This window comes from Nelumbo nucifera, chromosome 8, assembly GCF_055504915.1.
Source record: "Nelumbo nucifera cultivar China Antique chromosome 8, China Antique-T2T, whole genome shotgun sequence".
Classification (NCBI taxonomy): Eukaryota; Viridiplantae; Streptophyta; class Magnoliopsida; order Proteales; family Nelumbonaceae; genus Nelumbo; species Nelumbo nucifera.
Window position 1 is genome coordinate 2669817 of NC_142656.1, and position 27514 is coordinate 2697330.

Here is a 27514-nt window from a genome sequence, read left to right on the forward strand (position 1 = left end):
ATATGCATTCATAGAAGGGTGGTTGATTGACCTGTTCACGGGCGGGCTTCGGTCCCAACTTTACACTATGTTGGGCTAGAACATAAGGCCGGGTCCATTCAAAATTTGGCAAAAGTCAAGCTTGAGCCGGACCCATAAACAGTTCTAGTGGCAGACACTATACACTTAGGTCTTAGGGAACTTAGATTTTTTACTCACAATCTCTTTCCACATCCCTACTAATAGGAAATGGAAGGAAAAGACAAGAAAACCAATACAAGGATTGTAAAGGTTTCCCTACCTTTCCCTACATTTTCCTTCAAACTAAACATAGCCACAGGTCTTGTGAGCAGGAATGTGGGGGAGAAGTTTTTGTGGTCAGAAAATCCCAAGTGCTTAATAGGAGCAACTCAACGACACATTCTCCCCAATACAACTCAAAATCCTCCAAATGTCGTTACGCTTGATACCCAATGTTTTATAAGGATTATTAGGATGGGATCCAATCTCCCAAAGTATAGAACTTTTTAAAATATGTATATGCTTATTTATGCAAGCGGTATGTTTCTTTCGAACTTCAATCAATGGAATGCCACTTGGAGTCGGGGGGATTTCTTTCAGCTCGAATTTGCTGAGGAGGTTGTTGTCCTTGGTCATTGGGCACTCACCATTGTAGACCTGAATTAGGCCTTCGGGCTAGTTGTTGGCATAGGTTGAGAATATCTGCTCCTTGGCTGGAATGGTTGTGTTTCTGGGAATCAAAATGGTCATCACACCTTCGACAGTCTCGATACCGAGGCTGAGAGGACCGACATCGAGCAGCAATAGGTCTTGGACCTTTTGGTCGCCTTAACCACTAAGAATTGCAACTTGGATGGCATCTCCATATGCCACAACCTCATCTGGGTTGATACTCTTGCAGAGTTCTTTGCCATTGAAGAAATCTTGCAAAAGTTGTTGCACCTTAGGATTCCTGGTTGACCCACCAACAAGGACGATGTCATTGACCAGAGTCTTATCAATCTTGGAGTCCTAGAGGCACTTCTCAACTAGTTCCATGCACTTCTTGAACAGGTCCATGTTTAATTCTTCAAACCGGGCTTGAGTGATCGTTGCATAGAAGTTGATACCTTCGTATAGAGAATTGATTTCAATGGTCGTTTGTGTGGTGGAAGACAAAGTCCGCTTTGCCCTCTCACGGGCCGTCCTCAACCGCCGCAAAGCCCTCGCATTGCTACTGATGTCTTTCTCGTGCTTTCTCTTTAACTCAACAACGAGGTGGTTGACAAGGCGGTTGTGGAAGTCCTCACCCTCGATATGGGTATCTCCGACAGTGGCCTTCACCTCGAAAATTCCTTCCTCGATGGTTAGCAGCGAAACATTGAAGGTTCCACCACCCAAATCAAAGATGAGAACGTACTTTTCACTAGACCTCGAAGCCTTCTTATCCAAATCATAAGCAATAGCAGTTGTTGTGGGCTCATTGATAATCCTCATCACGTTAGGCATAGTAATGGCTCCGGCATCCTTCGTCGCCTGTCTCTGTGAATAGGCCGACACAGTGATGACAACGTTTTTGACTATCTGACCCAGATACGCCTTGACAATAAGGAGGAGGAGGAGGAGGAGAAGGAGAAGGAGAAGGAGGAGGAGAAGGAGAGAAGAAGGAGAGAAGAAGGAGAAGGAGATTGTTCCGTTAAGGTTGAATTTTTTTTTTTGGCTACTAATTGATTCCTTGCCATTTTATATCGTTTGGGCGGGAAAATCTTCGGTGGTTTTCTCATTGGCCAAGGTTAGGCTCGAATATAGGAGAATGGGAGGCAAATCATTCAAAACGAGATTTTTCAATTTTTTGTCTTTTAGTGTCTGGTTCAAACGGACGAATAGAAGTTAATGGCAAACGCCTGTTGTTATGTTGACGTTGGTTCAAAGGAGTCAATGCCTCCTATTGGAGGGTTCATACGCCCATAAACCTAAGGGTCCACTGAATCCAAACTCCATGTTATAGTGATATTTTTATCCTTGCTTTGGATCAAGCTCCCCCCCCCCCCCCATTTAGCGGGCTTCATCGTTCTCTAAGAAGCCCAACTCCTTTTACTCAAGGTTCAAAAAAAGAGTATCGGGCATATCGTATCGTATATTTTGGGTCTTGATACACCTGTTTACAGGTTTTTCGGGACCTACTATTTTTTAACTCCCAAAAAACCAAATAAAAAAAATAAAACCATTTTCATGTGTATTTAAGTATCGATACGCCTCTATCGATACACAAAGGGGTATCAATCCTTTGAACCATGCTTTTACTCTGCAATCCAGTAGCAACTCCCCGGTCGTAAGCTCTCAATTGAAGCTTATCACTTTTTAGAGGTATCTCATATATATACTCCAAGACCAAATCTGGTCCTCACAATGATGTCATAGGCACATATTATTTATTGTTCATGGGAATGTTCCCAATGCACGGTGGAATGTGCTGGTAAGGTCATTGTGAGGTGCCTTGTATTAGGAGCACATCTCACCTCATATAAGACGGAATCTGCTCCTCACACTTAGGTGCCTCACATGTAGCAACTCTCCGCCCTTTATGAGGAGCAGCTCACCTCATATACCCCAACTTTCTCAACGTACACTATTGACAACCGACATTCTACTCCTTTACAAAATGTTTGAAGTTGCCGGCTGTAAATCAAAAGTAAAAACGGTCAGTTGCAGCGTTATACCTCATGTGTTGCACCATTTATTCTAAACTGCTACTCAACGAGACCGGATCTGTTCCTCACACAGAACGCTTCACACGCACATTGTAACATGCATTGGAAAAATCTCCCATGCTTAAGAATTATTATTCACGGGAGATGTTCCCGTGGATGTGCATGTGAGGCGCCCCCGTGTGTCCCTACCCAAAACGCAAGTAAAACGTGAATGAGATATGGAAGATTGGAGTGTTGAACGACAAGACGGAAGAATTATACTCTTGTGCTTACATATTGCAAATGATCTTGGGCGGTTTGATCAAATTATCCTGTTAGGTTGTTAATTCGTATAGGTGTGGTTGAGATTTGAATCTCACCATTGACTTACGTTTTACGAATGGTTAAAGTTACGTTGCATTTAATTATGTGGATAATTCAAAAAAAAATCCAGAGTTTTCAATGACCGATGTACAATTGTACATTGATAGAGGTCACAGCATTTACTCCGTCTGACCGCTGCAGCTGAAGCATCACTTCTTCGGTGTACAGTCCAATAACTTCTTCAGTTAAAGGAAGAAACACAGTGAGCCTAACCATATCCGTATCACTCTCCACGGCTAACGTTGCTCAAGAGTCAAGACTCGGAGAGAAACTGCCGTTTCACGTTTGTACGACTGGGTAGTTCGATTTGATAGACACGGTCAGAGAGAGAGAGATTGCTCCTCCAGAATCCCCACCCCAATCCCCATATTTGAATCAGTTTTAACCGGTGAATTCCTATCGATAGGAAAAAGAAGAATGGCTGCAGCACGAATTCGACCAAGGATTCCTCATTTCTTCCAGTTCATTCACCGGTTGTCTCACTCTCAAGAAATCGTGAGTCCCTCTCTCTCTCCCTCTCGATTCAAGTTGTTAGGTGTCTAGTATGTGTCAACTTCCAGCCAATGTTAACATATGCATTGTTGCATATATACCCACAAACACAAGCTCGCTATGTTCTTCCTGTTATCATCCACCGTCTAAATCGAATTCACAGATTACACTCAACATATGCATGCATACATAGACATGTGTAATTAAGTCAAGACACTAAGACTGGATTTCTTTTATCAGTCTTTTAAGGAGTTATAGCGCCGTGTTGAAATGAGAGTGTTACGTTGCTTACATGCAGTCGATGCCGGCAGCTTTCCTCAGGTACTTAACTGCGGACAAGTGTGAAAAAGGCGAAGCGGTGTTGAGGAGCCGCCTTGGGGAAACTTGGCGTGTTAAGCTCAATGGGCTGCGTTTTCAACAGGGTTGGGAGGATTTCGCCCGGCACCATGATCTGCGCGTAGGAGATTTCTTGGTGTTCAGGCATGGTGGAGGGTTGGTCTTTGATGTTTTGGTGTTCGACACTAGTATGTGTGAGAGGGAGTACCCACTACTGTCACACGTTAAACAGGAAGATCATACTGATGAGGAGATGGAAGAAACAAGAATGAAAGAGGAAGCTGCTAAGGATATCCAAAGTAAGTTTGCGAGCTATATGTATAGAACCTTTGACATGTATTTGCACGACAATTAAAGAACCTCGACCTTTTGCGCCACCACTGATCTCTTGTGCCCCTTCTTGTTCTTAAGTCAGGCTCTCTTTGGCTCGAGGGATGCCCAAAATGGCTCCCAAGATTCCCAACTAGTTAATTAATTGTGTATGTTTTAGGTTTGCAATAAGTTTTTTTTTTTTTTTTTTGCATCAAACACCATTGGTGATTCTAATTGGCGATACATTTTCAACAGGTAAACAGAAGGCTACGAGAATTCCTATTTCCTCCAAAGCACAGAAGAAAATTGCCTATTCCGCGACAAAGCACCCCTTTTTTGTGGCTAAAGTCACACCATATTCTCTTAAGAAGCAGATGGCATGTTCTCTCTCTCTCTCTCTCTCTCGCTCTCTCCATGGATAACTTAATGGCGGAGGGTATGAATAGGCCTAAGGGAATTGGGTAACCATTAGCTATCTGGCTCTTTCTATTGATCACGTATTCACTTTCTAGTTCAGGATTTCAAAACCTATGTTTGACAGAAGAGAGCTCCATTTTTATAAACACTTTGACCAGCATTCCACTCCAAAGAAAGATAAAGTAAGAAAATTGATAGTTTCACCAGATGGAGAGGCCCATAGGCCAAAAGAATCAACCACTATAATGAATGGGGTTATTCATTGTTGTGGGGCTTACTCACGAACATGGTCACATAATACTTTTGGCGAGAAAAGGTTTGGATTAAGCTTTACTGCCCTTGTGGGTTTTTTAATTAGAATTGGTTGGATGCAGGCCATTCCGTTGGCTTTTGCTAGATCGAAAGCTTTAAGAAATTGTAGCCAGGTGACAATCAAAGATGAAAGCGGGAGGTCATGGCCGGTGAAAGTAAATCGAAAGAGTAATGGCCGGGCTTACTTTGGAGCCGGTTGGGTTGGCTTTTCAGCTGCTAACGGCTTGAAGAAAGGCGACGTCTGTGCTTTTGAGCTTACCTCCGGTGGAAAGCTTGGGGTAATGGAATTCCACTTGCTTTAAATTTTCAACATGAAATTATTGTTGTATTAACTTTTGGAGTTTGGAGTGGTATGAGCTATGAAGAAGAAAAAAACGTTGGTGTATGTGGTTGACTGGCTAGGAATAGGATTATATATAGTTTTCTGGTACCTGTTGATGATCTATATTGCGTTTAATACACATTGACGCTATATTAATTAGCTTTTTTTTTTTTGCTGTTACATTACCCGGTCCAATAGCTATGAAGGCATGTGAAGTGCAGTGCGGGTTGAATACTTGAATTAGGTTGTCCAAGTCTTCATTCCAACCTTTTTTTTTTCTACGTCGGGTTTGGGGCAACCCGATCCAAGCCAAGTTATACTATTGCCTGGGAACATGGAATATATAGGCCATGAAAATCCATGAATTTACTCGTATGGAGCTGTATGTCGCGCAAGTATAATTTGGAACAGGATGTGCTCCTCGCATTTGGGCGCCTCACATGTACATCCACGGAACAATTTCCCATGAATAATTATTAAATAAGTAAATGTATGTTAGGATGTACGTTTCAGACGCCCTATGTGAGGAGCATTCCGGTCTCATATAATTTTGCATTTAAGAGATGTGGGCTCGATAAAAGGATGATTTCAGTGATGAATTGTTGTTCGTTGTTTCCACATGAGACTATATTCGTCATAAAAGTGGAATCTGCCATGAGACTAATCTCACACCACAAGACGAAGTGGGATCTGTTCCTCACAAATGGGCGCCTCACAGGCATATTTACCAGAATATCTCCCATAAATAATAATTAATAAGTATGAGAGATATTCCTAATAAATGGTAGGACGTGCGTGTGAGGCACTTTACCTCTAAGGTGCCAGGTGTGAGGAGCAGATCCAGTCACCCATGAGAATGCGAAGTCACCATAAAAATGGGATACTCGCTATACATGAGATATGTCGTGTGAGATCATGTTAATAGAAGGTTGAAACGTGTTTTGTGGGCAGGTGATCCAGCTTCCTTTTCACTAATTAACCACCTGCGAGAGAGGAGACGTTGAAAATTTCATGAGAAAATTAAAAAAGTATCATGAGTGAGAGAGACCTCAAGTCACTTAAGTGGGACCCGGTGTCACGGGGTAACGCACACCAACAAAGGAGTTTTGTTGTTACACTCATGTTACAAAGTTCCATGAACCAGCATTTTTCAGGTCATTTTAATTTTGTGAAAATCACGTACCCAAATGCTAGAATGTGGAGCATGTACATTGGGGAACTTTGTGGCCACACATGACAATCTCTCTTGCATGCGTGCCACTTTTAAAGCCACTGAATTCGATTGAATCCCACAATGTTAAGAGGCATGCCAACAGAAGGGTGGATAGCGGTGCTGCCTTTTTTTTTTCAAGTCGAATCGGTGGTACCGATATTTGAAAAATCAAACTGAAATCGATCGATTTGGTTTATCAATTTTTTGGATTTGATATTTTCATAATATATACATATATATAATATAATATATAATACATATATATTTATACTATATAGATAATATAACCATCAGTTTCATCGATTTGATTTGGTTTTTCGATTTTTAATACTCACCCGCTATCGTAGCTTAGTTGTTATGTTACCTTACCACCAAATTGGGGGACCAAGTGTAGTGCTGCGTTCTTCAAACAATCGGGGAATTCATGTGTATCACCAAAAAAACCGTTCAAAGAAGCTTGGGTTTATACAATGACAGAAGCACCACTTCCTCACCCTCTATTGTGCCATGGGATAAACCTAAATCAGACCAATTTGAATGAAATCAAAGCATTAACTGCATTCGCGGACTCGCAAGTCATCGCAGCACTCACTCAACGATCATCAAATAAGCAAACGAAATAATAATATTCACCAAATACATAGCGCATGGAAGTATTACCCAGTTCCATAAAATATGCAAACTTATGGATATTTTTTACTTTAATTTTTTATTTTAATATAAACACAACTAACAAGTCTGTTTTTTGGTCACAGTAACATCGAGTCATTTAATAGAATCGAGATTCGGCAGATAGACATGATCGTTCCAGAAACCCAAAATCTAGCCTATCTAATCAATGCCTAAGAAACCATAGGCGATCAATGCAACTCACCCAAGCTACGTACCTAACATAACAACTTTTCACCAGCAACTGATCTAAGCACAAACCAATACCTACTGCTATGAACTTAGCATTTCTAATAAAGATATGGAATCATCAGAAATTGAACCTTCCATAATAGTGGCTCCTCAATAAACCAATTCCTACAGTCTATGCAACTTACTGCAACATACACGTGAAGAAAATATGTAGCAACATATCAGGAACTTGTATACTTTGTTCCCATTCTAACCATACATTATGATAAGATCAGGATCCTAATTCCTACCACAGCTGCAATATTTCCATGTCTTATATAGACTGCAATATTCACTTTCCTAGATCAAACATTGCAATCCCAACCTGGGAATCTGTCACAAGCCAAAAGGAACACCAACGCGACAGAAAAATGATAAATGGAAATGCTATTTCCACTCTGGCTCAGACAGTGTCACCGTGACATATTAACATGCCCAAAACATGAATGTCCAAGATGCTTTAGAGACAAACATGAAGGATAACACCAAAATCAGACTACTAAAAAGGGTTGACTAATTATTTATTATCTTCTTTATTAAACACCTATACGCTTCACTTCAATATTCCCGAAATCTAATTCAACTAAGATTATCTAGGTTGTATTCTTCCTACACTTTGTTTTTCGAAAAGCAGTACATGAATCAAAAGAATTACATCAAATAATTTAGAGGATAAAGAACCACAACAGCATCATTTTTCAACAAATGAATTTAAGTTCAGTGATTTCCCAATGTCAACAGCAGTATGAAAGGGAATGTACAGAACCGTTTAATTCTCCCATATTAACAAGTATGAAGTTCCCTTCATGTATCCTACTAGGAGAGGAACAAAACACTTCAGAAACCTACACCAATCAGATCAGAGATGTATCGACAATTACCCAAAATTCCACCAAAAAAAAGTGAATGTATGATATGCTAAGCTAGGCTAAAATCAAGTTGCTAGCTAGTCAGAGTCTGAGGAAGAGGATTCTGCAACTTCATCCACACAATCACCCTCATTTTCTGAAGAACGCGCATCATCATAATCATCATCCCAAGGGCCCTTAAAGACCACAAGCTGGTTACACTTATCCTCAAGATCTCCCTCTAACTTCACACTCCAACACCCTTGAATATCAAGGTGAGTAAGGGCCCTACACTTGGTAAAGATGGCATCGAGACCACGATCACTGAAACGTCCAAACCCAAGTTCAAGATGGCGAAGTTTCGGCATTGTATCAGCTATGATCATCGCCTCCCCATCGTCCATCTTGGCAGCATCTACCTCTACGGCTAGCTGCTCCCACTCCGGCGGGGGCATATTCCGCTTCAAATGAGTCAAGGCCTTGCAATGCTTCCCCAGAGCTTCAAGCCCTTTGGAACTGATTTTCAAACAGTAACTAATGTCCAAGACCGTCACCATTGCCAGAGATTCCGCGTGCTTCTCCACCATTTTGTCTGTCACATCGCTCATGGGAATCTTAAGCACCTTAAGGCATCTGCCACTACAACAATGAGAAGAGGATATGGTTTACGATTGAATTTGATATACCATGACTACTTTCGCTGGTCACTTAAAGAGCAAAGCGTTTCTGGAAACAATTCATTTGCTCTGTTTTCCGTTTTCCCTTGAATCTATCATCTAGAGCGACTTATTTTATTTGGTAAAAGACTCGTCGGTTCAAAATCAGATTTGATTGCGCATTCCCTCCGATAAAAAACAAAAACTCAATATAACTGAAGGAACAAGAGATGAAACAGAGGGGAAAAAAGAAGTTAATTACCAGTTGGCTACAAAGGAGAATCCGGAGTTGCCAAGCTTGTAAGCGGAGAGTCGACGAAGGGTCCCCTTGCTGCGACGGACAAGCCTGCGAACAGCAGAATCGATGAGATCGGAGCGGTTACATCGGCGGCACCATTGCTCGACGTCAATGTCAGTCCAGCAGTAGGGTCCGGCAACGACTTCCCGCCAGGATTTACAGACGAGAGGAATCGCTCGAACTAATTGGTCTGCCGGGATCCGAACAAATATCAAGGCCAGCAACTCCGGGCTCAGCCCTTCCCACCAGCCTGATACGTCAGCTTTTCGATTACCGCCGACGTTATTAGAAACGGCGACGGTACCTGTGAACGAATCGGAGTAAAATCTCTTGGTTTGCCGCTCTCCATCCATCCTGTCTCTCCGTTTCCCTTGCAACAGCAGAAGTCTTTCGATATTTTTTTGGATTCTCTGTTAGAATTAGTAGGTACCGTAGAATTAGAAGACATGGCGTGGGCCGTGGGTAACCCTACGGCTACGGGCTATGAAATAGTACGAATGCCAGTTTTTTGAAATTTGAGCGTTTTATTTTCGGGGAGGGGGCCCGGGCCCCGGGGGACGGCGGAGTGCCGCTGTGAAGGGAGGAGTGATTTGGGGTCGGGGTACAAAGTATGAATATGAAAAGTCACAAAACCCCCCATGTTTTGATTACTTCACAACACTACAACTGTGACTTCTTTGTCTTTTCAGTTGTTAGTTTTTGGTAACTAAACCTCAACGTGCTCATTTAATTTTAATTTATATTTTATTAACTTCTGACTGTCTCATGGAGGAGAGTGGTCAATAACTCGCGTGAGTTTCACGTATTCTGGCGTGATAGGTAACTAATTCTGCTTTTCTTTTCCCTATACTATACGATTCGATTTTCCTCTACACCTCGGAGCCGGAGGGTTTTTACTGTTCAATTATAACGAGCATTCCACGTATTTTCTATCACGTGACGAATTTAATATATGCGCTGTGCGCACAAACACAAAATATGCAACAACTAACATTCTTTTGAGGAATCTGGATACATCGGGTTCCGTTCTTTTTTAGTGCGAATCTACCCGATTCGGATCAATGAGTAATTAAAAAATTATTTTGTAACTGTTACTTAAAATTAGCGGGGACTCGTGCGTTGCACTGAATTTATTAAAGAAAGTTAAATAATAAAAATGGTTATTTATTAAAATATTCCTTACAATTTATTAAAATCTACTCTATATTTAACATTTTATTAAAATACTGTTTATAATTTGCAATGAATTTACAGGGCGTTTGGTTTTTTTTTACGTTTATTGACGACAGCTGTTTGTAGAAAGTGGTGCCCAATTGTCATAAACGGCTACAATTATTACATTTTTCGATTTTACCAGTAAATAAAGTACAAACGTTTATTCAAACAACATAAATGGAACCAAATACATACTTAATAAATCTTCCATTAGGTGATAGTGGAAAACCACAGTGTTGACCCTAATGCTCATTTGGATAAATTTAATCAACAGAAAATAAAAATAAAAATATTATATTTGCCCGTAATAAGACACAATTCTATTGGCTATATTTGGTCATTTTTGTATTATGTACCCAAAAAGTGTTAAGAGTATTTTTGAAATAAAAAATCATGGGCTTAATGGCAAAACAAACACTCCTTTATGAAAGGTTGATTAAGTAAATAAGTTGTAAAATATATGGGATGTTTTAGTAAAATGAAAACTATAAGGTGTGTTATAGTAAATGACCCTAATAGAAACACATAAGAATATATAATTATCTTATATTTTGAATTTTTTAAATAATTAATAATTATTCATATTTTATATATACTACTTTTAATAAATTTTTTATAATGCAAGAATAATAATAATTAATTTCAAATAGGTTTATTCATCAAACTGATTAAACCGACCAACCCGATCAACTTGACCCGAGTTGGTCGGCTTCTAGTCTTTTAGGTTGGCTTTGGTTCCAAAATTTCTTAATTCGACCAACTTGGATTAGTTTCACTTAATTTTTAAATCTAATTTTCCATATCTCTTAGTGTAAAATGTTTTATATCATAAATCTAATTTTTAAGTTTATTTTTTTAATAATTGCACTATAATTTTTAAAATTAAATTTAATTTGTAAGTTTAAATCTTTTTAACCGATTGATGAACAAACAAAAAAATATACCCAAATCGATATAACTTGAGTGGGTTGATTTTCACAAAAGGTTAGTCGGTTTCAACTTACCAAGTCCCCAAGCTGACCAGGTCAATTTAGTTGGCCAAATAGCCTACAACCGAACTGAACTAACTTATGAACACTCATAATTTCAATTAAATTAATAGTCTCATCTATGATAAATAACAATAGTTTAATCACCAATAATTATTGAAAATAAATTGATAATGAAAAAATACAATAACTGCTAAAAATATATTAACTTAGTTAATAAATATTATAATCTCAACTAATAGTTCAATTTTTAATAAATATTAATCAATAAGTTATAATAAAAATACAATATGTACAATAAATTAAATTTAAAATTTTCAATAATAGTAGTTTATTCTCCAATAAGTATTGAAAGTTTGATGTTAAATAATAACACAAAATAAATTTATACATAATCATTGAGAATACATTTATCATAAAAAAATAAATAATTACTAAAACACAATAAATATTAATTTTAGTATATATAATTATAAAATAAATGCAGATTAAGAGTTTAAATTATTATTAATAAATAATTTTTTGAAGTTATTTTCTCGAATTATTACTTGATATAGGTGAAATTAGTTATTTACAGCATTATGTAAAAATATTAAATTATTATTAATTTCAATATTATGTTATAATTATTTTTCTACTTTTTAGAATTTTTAAATTTATTACATAATTTCTTTCTTTTAACTATTTAAATTCTAATTATGTTAACTACTTTGTTGTTTTAAATATTTAGTTATTTAAATACTTAAATAATATGTGAAATATTTAAGTTTTAAAACATTAATTATTTATTGAATTTAATTATCCATAAAATCATAATTTATACATTATTACATAATTTCATTATCAATTTTATAATATATTAAATTATTATTAATTTCAATATTATGTTATAATTATTTTTTTACTTTGACAAAAAATTTTAAATGTATTACATAATTTTGTTATTTTAACTATTTAAAATCTAGTTATGATAAATATTTAAATTTTTTTGTTACTTGAATTTTATTTATTTAAAGCAATTACATATTATTAAATATTTGAAAAATATTTAAATTTATAATCTGGAAAAAATAATTTAAATAGTTTGTAATAATTATGTGATATATTTTGTAAAAATATAAAATTATTTTTTATGTTTTTTAAATATATTTTAAAGTTATTATATAATTTTGTTAGAATATTTAAATAATTCTTAAATTTTTAATTCAAACTTTCTTTAGATACATATAGATATAAAGTAGGGAAGAGAATAAATAGGAATTAGAGATAATTTAGGAAAGAAATCTCTACTAAATTAGAGATAATTTTGTAGATAGATAGGAATTTGAGATAATTTAGAAGATAAATAGGAATTAGTGACAATTTTGGGAAAAATGGGAGATAATGTGGGAGGTAGTTTAGGAGAAATTTTAGGAGAAGGGATTATTTAGGTTATTGGGAAAGTGCATCTCATTGGTTGTTTAAAAAATGACATAGGAATAAAAAAAAATCAAAAAATCAAAAAAAGTAGAAAATTTATTCACTGCCTTGCTTTAATATATATATATATATATATAGATAGAAGGATAGATAAATAAATAGATTGATAGATACTTCATTTATCTTTGAAAAAAATCAAAAATCATTTTTTATAGTTGTCATAATATTTGTTAAGTGTTCATTGAGTGTGAGAGATCCCGCTCCCAATCTATCACCCATACTCTTACAGGCTCGAGCTTGGCTCCCAATCTTCACGAGCTACTCGAGCCTGTGATTTGGGAAATTTTGTGCAAAATGCAGATACATGGGATTGGGGCTGTGATTTAAAGAAACTGGAATTAAACTTTCTTAACCAATTGCCTGCTTTCCTCTTATGTGACAAAAGTGTGATTTCTTCTAACGTGCTGTCATCTTCTTTAGACAGCCTGATATGTCCCTCGAAGCCTCTTCGGTTCATATCCTGATTTTTTCTTTTCTGGTTTTCCATCGTATTTCCAACACTTTTTGTTAAACTATCATCACTGGTTTGGATCCGTGCTGGGACAGTATAATGGCCATCATCGTGGTATTTGAAAGATTGATACAGTACAGATTAAATTGAGAGTTTTTGTAAGCTTAGATACTACAATGACACGACTTGAAATTTAGGTCCTTGACACTACCCTTAAAGTACAGACTATTAATCTGGAATTTTACCTTGAGGTAACCTCTCTCTCTTCCCTCCGTTATTCTCTTTCTTCCAGTTCTCCTTCGTCAAATTTGCCAAGGAGGCTGAGGACGACATGTCTCTCACTTGCCAGTCCCAGGTCTACTGGAACATGAAACCTAGTCACAAGTCCTAGATCTACAGACGGGTGATATTCTCATTTGTTAAAGTTGTCTGACCGCTGAGGGAGGAGAGGAGGAGAGGAGAAGTCTTGTCAACGAAGGAAGTAACGGTTGGAGGAGGGGGGGGGGAGGAGAGAGAGAGACGCTATTGGAAAGGTCCGCCATTGTTGCAACTTGCTGTAGCAGTGGTGATGAAAAGGGGCGAGAGGGAGAAAGAGAACGAACGGAGAGAGAGGGAGAAAGAGAACGGACGGAGAGAGAGAGAGAGAGAGTTGCAAAGAAGTTTGGACTCATGGCTTCATCCATGATTTCTTCAGCATTTCCGACAACAAAAGCACTGCCGCTGCTGCAACTGTGTTTCTGCTCCCTTCAGTTCTGTTTTTGGATCTACCAAAATCACCGCCACCGCTGCAACTTCCAACATCAGCGGTGATTTCTTCCTCCGCCCCCTTCTCCTCTTCATTCTCCCTCTCCACCTCCCCTCTTCTCATATCAGGAGTTCACCGGAAAACCAGCCCAACTGAGATAACCCTCTTACACAGTTTTCCAGTAAAAGGGATCAGGAGTTTGCCGAAAAATCAGCCCAACTAAGATAACCCTCTTATACAGATCGCCGAAAATATTAGAGGGTAAATTCAATAATTCATTTTTTAGTATTAACACTTAAATGGCAATGTCAATGGATATTTTAAGACAATACACAAACAGTAAGGATATAGTATGAGATGTGATTTCTATTGAAACATATATACAGACGCACACACTTATCTACAAATACCCTACAACTTCAAATTGGGATTTGTGAGTATCTGAATCAATAATATACAAGTACAAATGGTTGTGAGTAGCAGATCCAATCTCCTTTTTTACCCAAAGAGGCAAATCGGATTTGGTGCTCATCAAATTGTGCTCACACTGTTCTTACAGCCCTTTTCAGTTGTGCATTGATAAAATCGCATACAATCATAGAAATATTCCCAATGTATGGCTGAAAAGGGCTAGGAGACACTTGACAGATGTGCAAGTCATATTGAGGTCAACCGTAAGCCAGCTTGACTGTTGAATCCCTAATCTAACCCGATGGTTTCTGTTGGAATAGGATCTTATCGGGTTGAGATTTGGTCCAATTTCTTGATTTCTTTCTTTTAGAATCTTCTTACTTCTTACATTTAAGCTGGCATATAATATGGACCGACTTTATTGTTAATATAAAGTTTTTTTTCTTTTGTTTTTTTGAGAAAGATAAAGTTTGTGTGTTCTACTGTTTTAGGAGTACTGTAAGTTATGTTAGAAAATTTTTTCCTTCAAATTTGAAAATTATTGATACAGTCTTTAAAATATGATGCCATACTTTTCATTGGCTTCATATCGAGGTCTAGATCAAAAAATTTCAAAGGTATTATATAATGTGGAGGGTAATTATCCAAGTGTTAATCTTTAAATCTAATCACTGATATTTTTTAGGATAAATTACACATAGGTACCCTGTATTTTGGGGTAATAGTGACAAATAGGTATGAACTTTTAATTATAACACTTGATTATCTTAAAAACGCAGAAAATAAACACTTGGGTCCATCAATTATTATTCCGTAAGTTAAACATTACATAATGTAAAAAATACCATTTTCATATATTTTTGAAATCATTATATGAAGTAAAATCATCACTAGAGAATGCCATCGTCAGAAAATTTCAATATATTATTTGTTGTTCATGTGAGAATAATCTCAACAATACACGAAAAAGATATTTTTGATATTATATAATATTTAACTGACAAAATACTAATGAATAGACCTAAGTGTTTATTTTTGAATATTCAGGGTATCTATCTATCACTATCCCAAATTACAGGGTACTAATTTACCCTATTTTTATAAGACACAGATACACTGCAAAGAGGACCTAGGTTCCCATCCCCATTACTTAAAGAGAAGATAGGACAGTGGACTCAAGGCCGAATCCCTCGTTCAAATGAGGGCCCAAATACGATCAAATTCTGTATTGCAGACTATAATTCGGCCAACTGGCAACTTCACTGCAATCTATTTACTCGATTAATGCATGTCAAATGTTATTAGAATTTTGGATTTCTTGATTTCGCTCTTCTAGTTCAGCTTTTATTTTCCATTGGTTCAGTTCTATAATGCTCTACAGTGGGTTCCAAGGAAAAGCCTGTACTTAAGCCTTCTGAGTTCAATTCTTGATTGGACGTGAAAATTGGTAATATAATCCTATACATGCCATACGATCTCCATACATTTGTAATGAAACAGCTGTCACTGTTTAGTAGAGACTACCCACTTCTGCATTATAGTGCCTGGTAGCTTACCGTGGCTGACGCCTGGAGTGGAAGGGCTGGTAGCCCGGTGCACGGCAACGCCATCAGAAAGACACAGAAGTAATAAGACATCACAGATGTCTGATCTCGCTATGCATGTTATTATAGCTGGTAGGTGAAGCGGGTAAATCTTGTAACTTGTGCAGTGCAGGAGGTAAATTGACAACTTAACCCCCTGGAAGGAGGGATGGTGCATTCAATTTCCGTCATGATTTTTCGGTAATTTGGCCGTATACCAAGTTCGAATCTACAACTGGCAGTAACAAGAAAAACAAAAGGGTAGCAGTATCAATTATTTTTTTTTATCACTCACCATTATCGACCACCGTCTCATTTCGGATATCAGGTCAGGCCGTAGTGTCCTTCAAGGCAGGACCGACCATCCAAGCTGCCAAGCCATCTGACCTTTTTTGTACCAAAACACAGCGAGTAGGTCCGAATTCCGGAGGATGCCTGAGGCCAATGCTTTCGGTGGGTCCGTAAGGCTCAGTTTCCGTCGGTTTTACTTTCAACTTTCAAGGAGAATGCCCTGTGGAGCCACTAGATAGATAGATACTACACACCAGCTGGACGCTGGAGCCTGGACAGGTTTGCAGGCAGACCCAGCTCCATTATTATCTGGAGACAAGGACTGGTACTGTAAAAAGGAAAAAAGAAAAATTGCAGACTGGAGCAATGCTCAACTGGGTTAACCGGACCCCAACGGTTCAGACATCAGAAACCAAAGCCTGTGTATCACAACTACGGCCTGACAGAAAGGTAAGAAAATACCAAAATCTACTAAAGTTGCCACAATGCAAACACTGTACACCTTACTCTATAGAAAACTACAAGTGGAATCATCAATCTTTTCTTACCAATTATATGCATATGAATGATGGAGTGATAGATCTTCATACGCATTCCGTATAGAGAGCTTTACATTTTTTTTTGTCACTCGGTAGTCTGCGATATTACCTCTCCGAATTTCAGGAATAGTTGTGCGTCAGAGGTGCCGAGGGATGCACAGTTTATCATGTGTGGGTTCTTGAGATTGGCGTACTCGTCCATGTAGCTAGGCACCTTGGCTGCCGGCGGGGGTGCTGATGGAGGTTGAGCCAACTGTTTAGTTTCAGAAGAAGGCATGAGGCAACCAAGGACGCGCGTTACCTCATGCATTGTTGGTCGATCGGAGGGCTGTTTCTTGGTGCAGAGGAGAGCAAGCTGAAATACCTTCTTTACTGCTCCGAGATCTGTACATGTGGCAGTGATCTCCGGATCAACAGTCTCCATAACAGCATTGTTCGCAGTCTTGGACATGATCTGTAGATGAACAGGATGGAAATTCAAAACTGTCACGCAACGTAATCAAATCATGTGCAAAGAAAAAGGACAACAAAAAACGGTTAATGGCAGACCAACAACCAGATCAATAGTGAGTGGGAGGAAGCTATGGGATGGGCTAATTCTGTAAACTCATCCATCTTGAAGCCTAAAAAGTCTAAAAATTGATATGGGTACAAACATTGGATACGTTGACATGCTTTTAAAAACTATAAAACTTTGGGACCCTCTAATACCTATAAAAATAAGAAAAATAACAGAAGATATTGACCATATGTGGTGCATATCAATATTTTAATCCTTGACCACCAACTTGGCAGAAATGAGCTCAAAGAAAGCGTTACATAGCCCAAAGTTGATCTGGTGACGTCTATGAGCGAGTTTTGGCATTTTCAAATATCCAAAGCATGACAAGATCTTTCTCATGTCACACTCTGAAGTTCCCCAAAATAAGAAGAGATAACTGAGAAGTCGGTCTAACCAGCTGATGGAGATTTGAATCGTTGTCCACTGCTTTCCTACCAGTCAGCAACTCAAGCAGTACAATCCCGTAGCTGTAAACATCGGACTTCTCCGTGAGGCGAGAGGTGCGGGCATACTCAGGATCAATGTAGCCAATAGTGCCCATAATGTAGGTTGAGGTATGAGACTTGGATATACATAAACTCTTGGCTATACCGAAGTCTGTAAGATGGGCCTCAAAATCCTTATCCAAGAGAATGTTGGATGACTTAACATCCCGGTGGATTATTCGTGGGCTGCAATCATGATGGAGATATGCCAATCCTTGAGCTGCTCCTAGTGCTATTTGAAGGCGAGTATCCCAGTCGAGCTTCTTTTTCTTTGTAGGGCCTGTAAAACACGGTGTGTAAGAAAGAAACTACTGTATTAGGAATCATATCAGGGTAAATGTATGGCTAGCCCATTATTGATTTAGGACAACTGCAGCATTTAGTTTCACTGGTCTCTTAACATCATATAAGATAAAAGTAAAACTAATGTCATCACCCCAAGTCAAGAATTCAATAAATAAACAAAGTCTACAGTATAACTGCCAGTCATCCAAAACAAAAATCAAAGCAGATTAAGGCAAAGCCAGCTTTTATACCAACTGTCAAGGTTGGCAAAGAATCAACAGCTATGTAATAGTATTTGACCACGCAATTCCAATAATCAAAGAACGCATAGATGATTTACCTACACAATCAAATCATATAAGATGGGCAAATAAAAATTACCGTGTAGCAGATCCCAGAGACTGCCATTCTCCATGTAGTCATAGAACAGAAGGTTCCCACAGGGAGACAAGGAATAACCTTGGAGGCTGACCAAATTTCGGTGCTTGATGCTCCCAATTGTCTCAAGCTCTGTCTCAAACTCCTTAAGGCTCTGTGGATGATGAGAGTACAATCTCTTGATGGCCACTGGTCTGCAATTCTTCAGCACACATTTGTACACTGTGCTTGATGCACCATAACCAATTATATACTTCTCACTCAAATTCTCGGTCATCCTCATTATATCCTCGTACACATGTAGAGCCATGTTCATATGAAGAATAACCAGTTTGGGTGACGTATAGTTAACTGTATTTTCAGACAGATGCCAATGAAAAGGAAATCAATGTTAGGGTACACAATACGTTAAGGCTGTCTTTCAACACTGGTGTAAAAGAAATAAATTTCCATTTCCAATACCAGTTGCCAACAAGAGTACCACAGTTTTTCTGGAAAAGGTGTGAGGACATCCTACGTAGTAAAACGGGACCCACCTGGTTTACTTGGAGATCCTTCTGGAAATGGTGCTGGATGGTGTGGCCGACATGCGGCCACCAATATCATAAGAAGGATCACAAGCGCACCCAAGGCAATCCCTAAGATAGCTGCTTTAGAAATCGAAGCTGCACAATATAAAGACATGCAACAAGAGAAAAAGTTCAGACGTTTTTTTACTGATACATTTGGTTACTTTTCAATCATTGGGTGTACAAGAACATCAATGTGCTATCCAGGGTTTTGAATTTCAAAACAAGTGCCATTACCTAATGTTGGTCCTGGCTATCCAGGGTTTTGAAGTTCTCTTGTCAACCCAAGAATTTACCATGGCCCCTTGAATATCAGTCTTTTTTGGGATCAAGAATATTTCTATTGTCTTCTCGTTTTTGACAGTATAGGTCATATTGAACAAGGTCAAAAAGGAACAACAATAAACGATATGATACCCTTTTTCTGATATATAATACCCCATCTTTTTACCATTGCACCAAACCATGGTGTCTTGATCAGTCGTTTGCATCACGAATATTTGTGTTGTGTTCAAATTTCAAAACACAACCACAAAAGTCATAATACCCGAGCACTTATACAACAGGAGCCCTAGCATAAGCATCCAATTGTGGGAGAACCTTAGTGTGCAGCACGGCACAGAATTTGTAAACATTAGACATTTACAGCAATTCAATAAAAACAAGCATTACCTCAGCTTGTCAACATTAATATGTTTACCAAATTGACAGGAAACATGTCAAATGACTTCATAAAGTCAGTACATACCTCTTTCTGGTGGATGGGATACATGGCATCCTGAACTGAACCAATAGCCACATAGAGCAGGATTTCCAATGAAGCTACAAACAAGATGGTTATCCACAATAGAATCAGAGAATGCCAAGAAAATGTATGGCAATGAAACTGGGAAGATTAGGCTGAATCTCAGTAAAATGGCAATAAAAGTTGTTTTTAGCTTTCTCACCTATCTGGCAAAAACCTTGAGAAGTTATTGGCAGTAGGAATATCGCCAGCTAGATTGTTATAAGATATGTTCCTGCTTGCACAGTGGGTCCACCATTTTTAAGATAACAATGTACCATTTCACACAAACATAAACCAACTAAATCTTATTTCAGAATAAACTTACAGGATGGTAAGACTAAAGCAGCTGATTAGAGACAGCACATCCCCTGATAAGTTGTTATTCTCTAGCTTCCTGCAATTTTTTGGTTCAAAGATTAAAACTTCACGGGATGGACAACAGATAATGGTATTACCAATTAAGGTTCAAAATTCCATCCCCGTATCAGCCAATACGTATTCTATCAGTGACCAAAATAGGGGTATTAACATTTTTATGGGCCATAATGGAAGTTTGGTCCAAAAGAAGGTGGCCCGGGGTCCTTTGCATCTTTTGCACCCAATTTTGTTTGGACAATAAATTCAACCAATGCCAACAATAGTTTGAACATCCCAAAACTATAATTATTTGCTTGAATGATAAAGAGGTCCAAATTGGATGGTGACAAGGAAACACAAGCACTTACAGAGAGTACAAATTCTGTAGCTGACCAAGTTCCTGAGGAATTGGACCTGAGAGGTGATTATTTGAAAGGTCTCTACAGTGCACAAGAATGGTTGGCTTAGCCACAGAACAATCACAAAAATCTTTATAAAATCAGTAGTAACAGTTCCAAACAACTTACATATCCATGATACTCCTCAGGTTCCCAAACTCTGCCGGGATGACTCCAGATAAATGATTCTTGCTTAAATTCCTTTTCAGGAAACAAAATTGACATTAGCATAAAGATCTTTTTTTTTATGTTAAAGAAAGAGATTCACCAATTGGTAGAACTCACAGTTTTAGAAGATGCTCCAAGTCACCAAGGGAAGAGGGAATGAAGCCACTAATCTTGTTATTGGAAATATCCCTGAAGAAAAAAAATGGGAAGCAGAATGATGGTTAAGCAGCTTTAACAGTGAGAACATAAGAACATTCTAGATCAATTTTATACTTACAGAGTATCCAAATTGCCAATTCGAGACAGCTCAATTGGGATGGGGCCCTTAAGATTGTTTGAAGACAGATTCCTGTACATAATGAAAAGAAAGTGGTGATTTATCATGGGAGTAGCCGAGCAAACAATATTAGTTTTTTTTATAAATTCAAGTAACCAGGACTCTAAAGTGTTCGGTCCAAATATTAAAAAAAAAAAAAAGAAAAGAAACCAGCATTGTAAACAGATTATCTCGTATATGGGTTCTCAATGAGGAGCTTCAAGTGAAAAATCTTCTGAATCAGATATCTGATTTTTGTGATAGATTAACAGCATCCATTGGTACATCTGTATTGATGAAAATATGTACTCACAAGTATGTCATACTCTCAAGCCTTTCAAATTCAGGTGGGATGGTTCCATTCAAATTATTGCCATGCACATTTCTGTCACAAAATTCATGAATCAAAAATATTGACAAATAGATTGAAAAGATCAAAGAACACAGAAACGGGATAAAGTTTAACTTCTTACAGACTATTGAGATTTGTGCATGAACTAAGATTATCAGGCATTGGCCCTTCAAGATTGTTGTTAGCCACATTGCTGTGAAAACATTGCACAAGTACTCGCTTCAATAAACATGGAAACTATACTCTATAGTGGATAGAACTTTAGAAGTAACCATACTCAACTAAAGAAATTTAGAAAATTTACATACAGGTCAAACAAATCAGTGAGCTTCCCAAGCTCAGGGGGAATTTTCCCAGTGAGCTGATTGTCATTCAATTCCCTGCACATGCAAATATTGAAGGCATTGAAGTACAAATTTCCATCCAAGACTCGAAGTGAACTGTGGATCTAGTACTGTAGTTGAGCTGGAATTTCAAGCAAATATTGAAGGCATTGAAGTACAAATTTCCATCCAAGACTCGAAGTGAACTGTGGATCTAGTACTGTAGTTGAGCTGGAATTTCAAGCAAATATTGAAGGCATTGAAGTACAAATTTCCATCCAAGACTCGAAGTGAACTGCGGATCTAGTACTGTAGTTGAGATGGAATTTCAAGTCACCCAGTTTTTTGGTTAAAAAACTATCCCAATTTACTGTCCCATACCATGGATATTAGGAGTTTTGAACCTTATCATCTTTTTATTTTCGTGTGAGTTTATTGAAGAACACAGGCTATACACACAAGTTAGCCTGATCCACCAGAATCGTCTAAGATAATAATACCAATAAGATCACCCTTGAATATTCCCATTCTAACTTTCTGGGTCTCAAGACAAGATGTATTACAAGCAGAGATGATAGCTAATAAGACCTCCAAATTCAAAATAAGCCCTAAAGATAATTCAAACTATTAATCAATGGAACAGTATTTATGGACAGTCAGAATTTTAAATTAGGTATGTTTTAGTTTTAGCCTGAATATCGAACACAAGGTCTCTCCAATCAAAGAATCCTTACAGGTAAGAAAAAACATATGGGAGGGGAAAAATATTGCAGCACAGTTTATCATCAGATAAAGCATTCGAAGAGAATGAACAATTATCCTTACAGGTAGTGGAGCTTTGTCATGTTCCCAAGTTCTGGTGGAATAGGACCTGTCAATTTGTTGCCATGCAGGTACCTACAATTATGCGTATACACATCCTAATCAATCCACTTTCTATGATAAATAGAATGTGAAAATTAATTAATAAGTTTCATTAAGTATTAAGTTAGTTAAGAGTGAAATGCAACCCAATCTGAGTATAAAAGTAAAAAATGGCAAAATTGGTTTGCTAGTAAGGTTCTTATGTACAAACTGGCCTTGATTATACAATCTGCCATGGTGTCATTGTATTCCACAGGAATCAAAACAATAAAACATTCAAAGATATCACTACAGAATGGGCAGCTTTTTCATTTTGGACAAACTATGCCCCACACTTCAACACCCATTCCTCCCATTTGTTGACATCAATGAAATCAAAAAGCACCCCCCCCCCCTCCTCCCTCAAGCACACTACTATTAATTTCGGAGGCAAACTAGATGGTTGTCAATGTTCTGTACATTCCACCCACTATGAAGTTGTCTCCATGAATGCATTAAATTTCAAAGTAGTTTACAGATATGATAGCAAAAATCAAAGGATAACAAACCAACTATACACTCAACTAATCTATGGTGAATTATTTCTTCAATTTAGCAAACAAATGTATCTAACAAAATAAGCATCGAAATGCTTTAAGCAGGCTAGCTTACAATTTCTCAGTGTAAGTCAGATTGCCAAGAATGGGAGGAATAGGTCCAGTTAACAGATTGCAACTCAAATCCCTGCATCCAAGAGACACATTACACAGAAGCCCACCAAAAAGGAGATGGGTCCACATTATAGTCTCAAAAAGATGAGCAGCAAAGTAACCCCAGGAATAGCATAAGATGAGAAAAGCAGAAAGCCACAAAAAGAGAACTAATTCCACAAGTTCCAAGAATGGTAAATCTACAATGCTTACAGTACAGCAAGAGCCTGCATCAAACCAATCACTGATGGTATCTTCCCAGAAAGCTGGTTTCCTTGCAAAGATCTAGAATACCAAGAAAAGAAATGAAAAACATGTTACTAGGAAAAGAAGGTGCAACATGGATTCCACACTAGAAAAGGTTAGATATCACATACAATGTAGCTACTTGTAGGAATCCAATATTGAATGGAATCTCTCCGGTAAGCTGGTTGTAGGACAAATCCCTACCAATCATGGAAAAAAAATTAGACATCTTAAAAACCAACCAATTTGGATATTTTGAGGAAACATGACCCATTTGAGTAAGAAGATATACATACAAGACCTGGAAGCCAGTACAATTGCCAATATTTTGGGGAATGCTTCCAGTTAAGCTATTGTTTCTTACATCACTGCATTAGGTAGAAGATGGAAATCAAGAGCCCATCCGTGTTGCAAAGGCACATCGTTAATTATCAATATACAAGAGGGATAAGTCAGTCATAACTTACAAATACCACAGTCCAGTCAATTGGCACATATCAGGAGACAAGGTGCCTACCAAATTGTTCCCTCTCAATCCCCTGAAATGACAACCTCCCTCAATATCACAAATATTTAAAAATCATCCCAGTAACAGGAGAAAATGGTAGAAAGAAAAAAAAAATCCTAAATTACAAGTCAAGAAAAAAAAAGAAAAGGAATAATTTGTTAAAAGGGAGAATTTGTCAACTTACAGATACTGCAGAACTTCATTCCAGTAAATGAGCCTGGGTATTTCCCCACTTAATTTGTTCTGTGCCAGGTCCCTGGAACATCGGTGTTGGAAGTCATACTTGTCAACCAAACCCAACTGAAATAATAATGGAAAAGGATGCAAACAGATGCTTACAAAATCTTCAAGTTAGGAATCTGAGATAATGTTGAAGGAATTGGTCCAATCAGATGGTTATTTTTCAAATACCTGGAACATTGATTTATGAAATTATTAAACGTTGGGACAGAAAAGAGACAACTTAAACAAAAGGTAGAAAGTCAGTCTACAGCATTAGAACATAGAAGCTTACAGGGACTCTAGCTGTTTCAATTTTGAGATTGAAAATGGTATATCCCCAAAGATGTCGTTGAAGGACAAATCCCTGAAATGTCAGCAGATAACCCACATGCAAGTTAATAAACAATCAGCATACAGTGTAACAGATATAGGAGTTTGTTGACATCAAACAAGACTTACAGGCTCTTCAAAGATGAACAGCCACCAATCTCATCAGGGATCTGTCCAGTGAGACGGTTTCCCCTCAAGTCACTGCCGGAAAAAAGCAATAGAAGAATTACTTAAGAGCCAAAACTACAAGGAGTTCAAGCAAAATACAAGTTCTAATAAACTGCGTAGTTGATCATTAGAAATGTAGAACAGTACATGGAGAGTACGCTCTTCAAATCACCGATGGCAGGCGAGATTTCTCCACCAAGATTTAAGTCCGACAAGTTCCTGCATTTTGATAAGGATAAAGGAACTAAAGTAAAAAACTCTTCAAAGTTTTCAGAAATAACAAATCTTCAGAGAATGAAGTTATAACTTAAGAAGCCTCAAAACATCCCTAAAACCACTACATCGTGGTCGTGTTCAAACTGGCTGAAGGAAGATCTTACAGTGCAATGACGTCGAAGGTCACATTGTCGCAGGTTATCCCCCTCCATGCACAGTAGTCCGAAGACGGTGAATCCGTCCAGTCATATAGCACGTTGTCCACATCCCGAAAGGATTTCTTGATCTCCAACAACGTAGCTCCTTAAAAGAAGTAATTCGAAGGAAAAAATTAAAGAATAGAACAATATTCATTGATATTCAAATCTGCTTGTTCTCTAGTCCATAATCCAGATGCTAAGAGTTGAAGAACAAACAACGAGAAGAGTAAAGAAATGTTTAATATCAAGCAAGAAGAAAAGTTCTATACGGACCCATTAAAAAAACCTAGCAGAAAGAAGAATCGATAAAATAAATAAATAAATAAACAGGGATATGTTCAAATAATGGCGGTAAGTGCTCAAATCCTTCATTATAAAATAATCTGAATAAGTACTACTAAGAGAGAGAACACGGATCAAAAAGACTAATGGAGAAGTCAAATCTTTTAACGAACGCACGCTTCCTTTTTATTCTTCCTTCCGAGTACCCTTTTCCAACAAAACTAGCATTGTTATGAACACTCTCAACGCCAGAGATACTGCGAAAGATTGACGCTCAAACTTCAAATCTTCATCGGTTAAAAGCAAAAAAGGAAACTTTAAATGAAGGGAAACAATCGTAACATAAGCTTCTTAGTGGAGGAAGAAATAAGGAAAAAACAGACTGAAAATTTTCAGGAAAATTGGAGAATGAGGAGATGCGTTAAAAGCGTATAAAATCACCTAAAGTGGGGGAAGGGGGAGAAACAGGAAAAACAGAGAGTAAACACTCTTACTCAACAGATTAAGTGTAACAATTAACCAGAAACAGAATGAAAGCTTCGAGAAAACACTTGTTTTTGCATCTTCTCTCTGAGACTTACCGTCATTCGAGACCGACGAACTAAAGTTCAGACAAGAAAGGAAAATCAGAAGAAGCAGCGCATGACGAAATGCCATCACGGCCCCGGCAGGAAAATCTCACATTAACACAGGAAATCCATCTCAAGCAACACTTTCGAGTAAGACAGCGGTAACGATGACACCCTTCATGCTTACAAGGTTACATCTCCTCTTTAGAGTAGACTGAAAAGAGGCAGAGTTCTTGAAACAAAAGCTAAGCTTTTGTAATCACTTGGAAATAGGCAAAGAACGTTGTGTTGGATAGAAGGAATGGCAGAAAAGCTCTTCCAATTACAGACATTAAACGACGACGTCGAAGGATTCCAGAACATCTGAGGGAGAGGGGGAGAGAGATACAGAGATGGAGAGAGAAGAGATACAAAGAGTTTTCCGGTTTTCTGAGTATTTTTTGTTAAAAAATGTATTTATTTAATTTTTGATGTAAATGTTCTGGGGCGCGACGAAGATCACGACGAGCTTGTTTGTTCCATCACATCGTTCTGGCAGTGCTCTCTAAATACAGGGGCCAGCGAGAGTACTCCAAAAGAGAGAATAGAGAGAATTATTTCGAAGATAAAGTTAAAAGCCTTCTGCCACCCGTCTGCCATAAAACCTGCAACAGCACAGCTCTCTATTTCTTTTCTCTCTCTCTCTCTCAACTCCACTCTCTCTCCATTCAGTTCTTGAGTCCTTACTTCTCTCTCTCTGCATTTGCAGCTCACAGCCGAGCAAGGCAGGTAATCCTTTTCGGGTTGACAAGGACGATTGCTCTCGATCTAACTTTGGTCTCTCTCATAATTTACTTGGGAGACCCAGTTATTTACTGCTTTCCGATTTTAATATACCTACCTCCCGTCTTCTTTAACGGCATCACCTCGCGATTAATCGCCAATCCCACGCAGTACGCCAACACCAACCGGTTGTTCGGATCCATTCAACCTGTTCATGGGCGGTCCCGATTCGAGGCGGGTTTTGTTCCGATCATATGACTTAGGTCTTGAATCCGAGCCTATCATAAATTTGAAGTTGGAAGCCTGATTATAAAATTAAAATAAATAAATATTTTTTATTCAATAAAAAATCTAATCATTGATTAAAATATGAGAAACGGAACAAATAAAATTTTTTTATTATATAAAATACATTTTTTGCTATTTAATATATTATCAAGTTGGATTCAGCTCGGACCGGATTTTTTTAAAAACGTCCAAACTTGACATGAAAAAAGTCGGACCTATTATTTTGGGCCCAAGCACAAATCCATATATCTAAATTTATGTCCAAACCCAACTTAAAATGAGTGGAGCCAGGCCAGCTCATCGGGCTATCCGGCCCATTAACAAGTGT

At 37.9% G+C, this 27514-nt stretch overlaps 3 protein-coding genes and 1 pseudogene across 4 annotated transcripts; 1 reads left to right on the forward strand and 3 right to left on the reverse strand.

Annotated features, from left to right (window-relative positions):
* Window positions 1–375: 375 nt before the first annotated feature.
* On the reverse strand, window positions 376–3269 carry LOC104600793 (heat shock 70 kDa protein-like; annotated as a pseudogene).
* On the forward strand, window positions 3213–5424 carry LOC104600561 (B3 domain-containing protein REM10-like). Of its 2 annotated transcripts, none has more exons than XM_088893692.1 (4): window positions 3213–3548; window positions 3786–4180; window positions 4449–4570; window positions 4985–5424. In XM_088893692.1, the coding sequence occupies exons 2-4, from the start codon at window positions 3838–3840 to the stop codon at window positions 5222–5224; spliced, it is 705 nt and encodes a 234-aa protein (XP_088749818.1). In that variant the 5' UTR covers window positions 3213–3548; window positions 3786–3837; the 3' UTR covers window positions 5225–5424. The 2 variants fall into 2 exon arrangements, with proteins under 2 accessions (XP_088749818.1, XP_088749817.1); XM_088893691.1 differs by having other exon boundaries at window positions 3844–4180.
* Window positions 5425–8051: 2627 nt separating this feature from the next.
* LOC104600562 (F-box protein FBW2-like) lies at window positions 8052–9687 on the reverse strand. The gene is made up of 2 exons (XM_010263590.3): window positions 9124–9687; window positions 8052–8844 (listed from the first exon to the last, which is right to left on the reverse strand). Exons 1-2 carry the CDS (start codon window positions 9510–9512, stop codon window positions 8304–8306), a joined length of 930 nt encoding a protein of 309 aa, XP_010261892.1. The 5' UTR covers window positions 9513–9687; the 3' UTR covers window positions 8052–8303.
* Window positions 9688–16682: 6995 nt separating this feature from the next.
* ER (Leucine-rich receptor-like protein kinase family protein) lies at window positions 16683–26981 on the reverse strand. Its single transcript, XM_010263591.3, has 27 exons — window positions 26149–26981; window positions 25250–25388; window positions 25017–25088; window positions 24831–24902; window positions 24664–24735; window positions 24489–24560; window positions 24334–24405; window positions 24109–24180; window positions 23938–24009; window positions 23773–23841; window positions 23609–23680; window positions 23358–23429; window positions 22668–22739; window positions 21828–21899; window positions 21641–21712; window positions 21481–21552; window positions 21129–21200; window positions 20969–21040; window positions 20813–20884; window positions 20654–20725; window positions 20254–20322; window positions 20089–20160; window positions 19890–19963; window positions 19109–19237; window positions 18576–18923; window positions 17819–18189; window positions 16683–17316 (listed from the first exon to the last, which is right to left on the reverse strand). The coding sequence occupies exons 1-27, from the start codon at window positions 26222–26224 to the stop codon at window positions 16948–16950; spliced, it is 2940 nt and encodes a 979-aa protein (XP_010261893.1). The 5' UTR covers window positions 26225–26981; the 3' UTR covers window positions 16683–16947.
* Between the last annotated feature and the right edge of the window lie 533 nt (window positions 26982–27514).

Excerpts from the sequence above, each read along its gene's own strand:
- LOC104600561 (XM_088893691.1), top strand. The coding sequence starts at position 3,471 with ATGGCTGCAGCACGAATTCGACCAAGGATTCCTCATTTCTTCCAGTTC. Across the intron at positions 4,181-4,448 it reads AGCTGCTAAGGATATCCAAA|GTAAACAGAAGGCTACGAGA; the intron begins GTAAGTTTGCGA and ends CATTTTCAACAG. Across the intron at positions 4,571-4,984 it reads ATTCTCTTAAGAAGCAGATG|GCCATTCCGTTGGCTTTTGC; the intron begins GCATGTTCTCTC and ends GGTTGGATGCAG.
- LOC104600562 (XM_010263590.3), bottom strand. The coding sequence starts at position 9,512 with ATGGATGGAGAGCGGCAAACCAAGAGATTTTACTCCGATTCGTTCACA. Across the intron at positions 8,845-9,123 it reads TTCTCCTTTGTAGCCAACTG|TGGCAGATGCCTTAAGGTGC; the intron begins GTAATTAACTTC and ends TCATTGTTGTAG.
- ER (XM_010263591.3), bottom strand. The coding sequence starts at position 26,224 with ATGGCATTTCGTCATGCGCTGCTTCTTCTGATTTTCCTTTCTTGTCTG. Across the intron at positions 23,681-23,772 it reads TTCCTACAAGTAGCTACATT|ATCTTTGCAAGGAAACCAGC; the intron begins GTATGTGATATC and ends TTGGTATTCTAG. Across the intron at positions 21,201-21,480 it reads CTTGAGAGTATGACATACTT|GAATCTGTCTTCAAACAATC; the intron begins GTGAGTACATAT and ends CATTATGTACAG.